Here is a 3,772-nt window from a genome sequence, read left to right on the forward strand (position 1 = left end):
AAGCCATTGCTCCATTGCAAGGACTCTGTGAACGCAGGGAAAAATTGTGAGTCTGTGGTGCCCCATTGAACCAAGGGTCCCTGGTGACACTGCAGGATCTTGAGTCACCAGAGCTCCACTGTGACACTGCAACACCAAGAAATTCATTGTGGCACTCTGAGGCCTCATGGAACCAAGAGGCCACTGTGACCCTGCAGGGCCTTGTGGAACCATGCAGAGCATTGTGACAGAGCCGGATCTGGTGTCATGATGGGGCCATTGTGACACTGCAGGCCCCATGGAACCAATGGGCTAGTGCTGCTCCGCAGGGATCACTGGAATGAAGGAAATATGTTGGACACCATGGTGGCCCTTGGGACCAAGAGGCCATTGTGACACTGTGGAACCAAGGAGAGCATTGCTGCACTGCCAGACCTCATGGAACCAAGGATCCATTGTGACTGCAGGGCCTTGGTGGACCAGGGATCCATTGTGACACTCCAGGGCCCAGGGATCCAAGGGACTTTGTGACACCAAGGGGTCCCATGGAACCAAAGGAATATTGTGACACTGGGAGGCTTCACGGAATCATGGAGACCACTGGGACACTCTGAGGCCTCATGGATCTGTGGTGACACCAAGAGTGCTGGGAGTCTTGATCTGCTGGAAGGTAGGAGGCTCTGCACAGGGCCCTGGACAGGCTGGATCCAGGCACCAAATCCAACAAGGTGAGGTTTAGCAAGTCCAAGTGTCAGGTCCTGCCCTTTGGCCACAAAAACCCCTGCAGCGCTACAGGCAGGGGAAAGAGTGGCTGGACAGCAGCCAGGCAGAAGGGGACCTGCAGGTACTGATGGACAATAGGCTGGACATGAGGCAGCAGTGTGCCCAGGTGGGAAAGAAGGCCAATGGCTCCTGGCCTGGATCAGGAATGGTGTGGCCAGCAGGAGCAGGGCAGTGATTCTTCCCCTGTGCTGGGAACAGGTTGGGCAGCACCTGGAGTGCTGTGTCCAGTTCTGGGCCCTCCAATTTAAGAAGGGCATGGAAGGGCTGGAGCGTTTTCAGAGAAGTGCAATAAGACTGGTGAGGGGTCTGGAGAACAAGTCCTGAGGAGCAGCTGAGGGAGCTGGGGTTGTTTATCCTGGAGAAGAGGAGGCTCGGGAGAGAAAAGGCAGTGTAAGGGCACAGGTTGGACTTCATGATCTCCAAGGTCTTTTTAAACCTCAATGATTCTGGGATTCTCTGAAATCACCCTTGGAGCAGTTGCAGGATGAGCCCTGGGCCTCATCTTCAGAAGCTCCAGCAGCCCAGGTCCCTCAGCTTCTCCTGCCAGCCCCAAAGCCCATCCTGTCAGTCCTGCAGAGCCTCTGCAGCTCCTCCTCACTGCCCAGAACAGGGAGCCCCAGAGGCAGACACAGCAGCCCAGATGTGCCCCCCTGGCCTGGGGTGCCACTGGCAAGGGAGCAGCACGAGGAGCCTGCAGGAGCCTGCAGACAATTCCTGCAGCACTTGTAGGATGATCCTGCTGCCCAAGGCACGTTCCCATGGAGCCAAGTCAGGAACTGCAATGGGGAGTAGGGCCAGAGAGGAAAGGGCAAACAGGGATGGGCTGTTTGCAGGGGAGGGAACAGGAGTGTGCAATGGGAAGAAATCTGGGCCAAGGAAGAGTAAAGAAAGCAACAATGAAGCCAAGGAAATGGTGAGGGCAGTTTGGGGGTGGCTGCCAGGCAGCCCTGGCTCTGAGCAACAGCGTCTGCAGTAGGACAGGAAACTTCCAGCTGATGGGAACAAACTTTCTGGCTGACTGCAGAGGCCAGGACAAAGCTGAGTGGTTTCCTTGGTGTCCCCCAGCCCTTGCTGGCCCCAAGGGCTGATGGCATTTGTGCTTCTGCATCATGTCTCCACACCAACAGCAATGGGCTGCTCATGGGACTTTGCTGTTCTGAGCATTGGCCTGGTGGTGTTCTTGAGAGGGCCTGGCCAAGGAGCCTGGAGCCCCCAGGTCCTAGGCTGAGGCGTCAGCACTTCCCCAGCAGCTATCATGGCCTGTCCCTGCTGCAGCCCCGGCACTGCCACCCCCAGGGCTGTGCCCAGCCCCGAGAGCACTCAGGCCCTGCTGCAACACCAGGGCCACCAGGGCAGTGGGGCAGAGCCACGGCAGCAGCACTGGCAACACCAAGTCCTGCTGCTGCTGCTGGGCACAGCTGCTGGGCCAGCACTGATCTGCCCCCAGCTCTGCACACAGACATTGCTGCTGCAGCTCCAGAGAAGGTAACAAAAAGGTATCTCTGCAGAAAACTCTGCTGGGAGATCTTTTTTTTCCGTTAAAGCCACCGAGAGTGCAGCCCCTCATTGACACAGTCTGTGGCCACAGGGAAGATGGAGAGAAACAAAATGAGAATTGGTACAGTGGCAATTTTGTGGACAATATTAATATCTAAAATGAGGGAAAAAATAAGAAGTATTGAAGATGATTTTTATTTCAAGTGATTTGCAGAATATAGCCAGCAGTTTAATGTTTCTTAAACCATCCAGTCATCAGTCTCCACACTGCAGCCTTGAGCTCCTGGTTCCTCAGGCTGTAGATGAGGGGGTTCAGGGCTGGAGGCACCACTGAATACAGAACTGACAGGGCCAGATCCAGGGATGCGGAGGAGATGGAGGAGGGCTTCAGATGAGCAAATGATGCCATGCTGAGGAACAGAGAGACCACAGCCAGGTGAGGGAGGCAGGTGGAAAAGGCTTTGTGCCGTCCCTGCTTAGAGGGGATCCTCAGCACAGCCCTGAAGATCTGCACATAGGAGAAAACAATGAACACAAAACAACTAAAATTTAAACACACACTAACAGCAATTAGGCCAAATTCCCTGAGGTGGGATTTGGAGCAGGAGAGCTTGAGGATCTGGGGCACTTCACAGAAGAACTGGCCCATTGCATAGCCATGGCACAGGGGCAGGGAAAATGTATTGGCTGTGTGAATCAGTGAAAAGAGAAAGGCACTGGCCCAGGCAGCTGCTGCCATGTGGGCACAAACTCTGCTGCCCAGGAGGGTCCCATAATGCAGGGGTTTGCAGATGGACACGTAGCGGTCATAGCACATGATGATAAGGAGAAAATATTCTGCTGAGATGAAGAACAGAAAGAAAAAGACCTGAGCAGCACATCCTGTGTAGGAGATGTCCCTGGTGTCCCAGAGGGAATTGTGCATGGCTTTGGGGACAGTGGTGCAGATGGAGCCCAGGTCGCTGAGGGCCAGGTTGAGCAGGAAGAAGAACATGGGCGTGTGCAGGTGGTGGCCGCAGGCTACGGCGCTGATGATGAGGCCGTTGCCCAGGAGGGCAGCCAGGGAGATGCCCAGCAAGAGGCAGAAGTGCAGGAGCTGCAGCTGCCACGTGTCTGCCAATGCCAGCAGGAGGAAGTGGCTGATGGAGCTGCTGTTGGGCATTTGCTGGGGCTGGGCGTAGGCACCTGTTCATGGAGAAAAGGACAGTGAAGATTTGGAGGAGATACCAGTAACCAAAATCAAAGCCATTTCCCATACACCCTCCCATGGAACACAGAGACATCCTTTATTTTTCGAGAGTTCTGGGGCTTTTCTTTATAAGCTCCCTCTATCTCTGCTGGTGTTCTTGAATATCAGAAACGCTCAGTGTTTCTGCTGCTCTTAGGGTGAACAGAGCAAGTTCTGTGAGGCAATGTGATGAGTGGAGCATGAGGGGGGATGGTCAGGCATTCTGACCTGTTTTGAGTTTCTTTGGGCTTTAAAATTTCTCAGCTGGAGAGTGATCACTTTACC

At 54.5% G+C, this 3,772-nt stretch overlaps 1 protein-coding gene across 1 annotated transcript; it reads right to left on the reverse strand.

The window, feature by feature from the left end:
- Positions 1-2,488: 2,488 nt before the first annotated feature.
- On the reverse strand, positions 2,489-3,421 carry LOC132085222 (olfactory receptor 14C36-like). Its single transcript, XM_059490588.1, has one exon. The coding sequence runs from the start codon at positions 3,419-3,421 to the stop codon at positions 2,489-2,491; it is 933 nt and encodes a 310-aa protein (XP_059346571.1).
- Positions 3,422-3,772: the final 351 nt, after the last annotated feature.

Source organism: Ammospiza nelsoni, chromosome 29, assembly GCF_027579445.1.
Source record: "Ammospiza nelsoni isolate bAmmNel1 chromosome 29, bAmmNel1.pri, whole genome shotgun sequence".
Classification (NCBI taxonomy): Eukaryota; Metazoa; Chordata; class Aves; order Passeriformes; family Passerellidae; genus Ammospiza; species Ammospiza nelsoni.

What these genes read in the sequence shown, in the direction of transcription:
- LOC132085222 (XM_059490588.1), bottom strand. Translation starts at nt 3,421, where the DNA reads ATGCCCAACAGCAGCTCCATCAGCCACTTCCTCCTGCTGGCATTGGCA.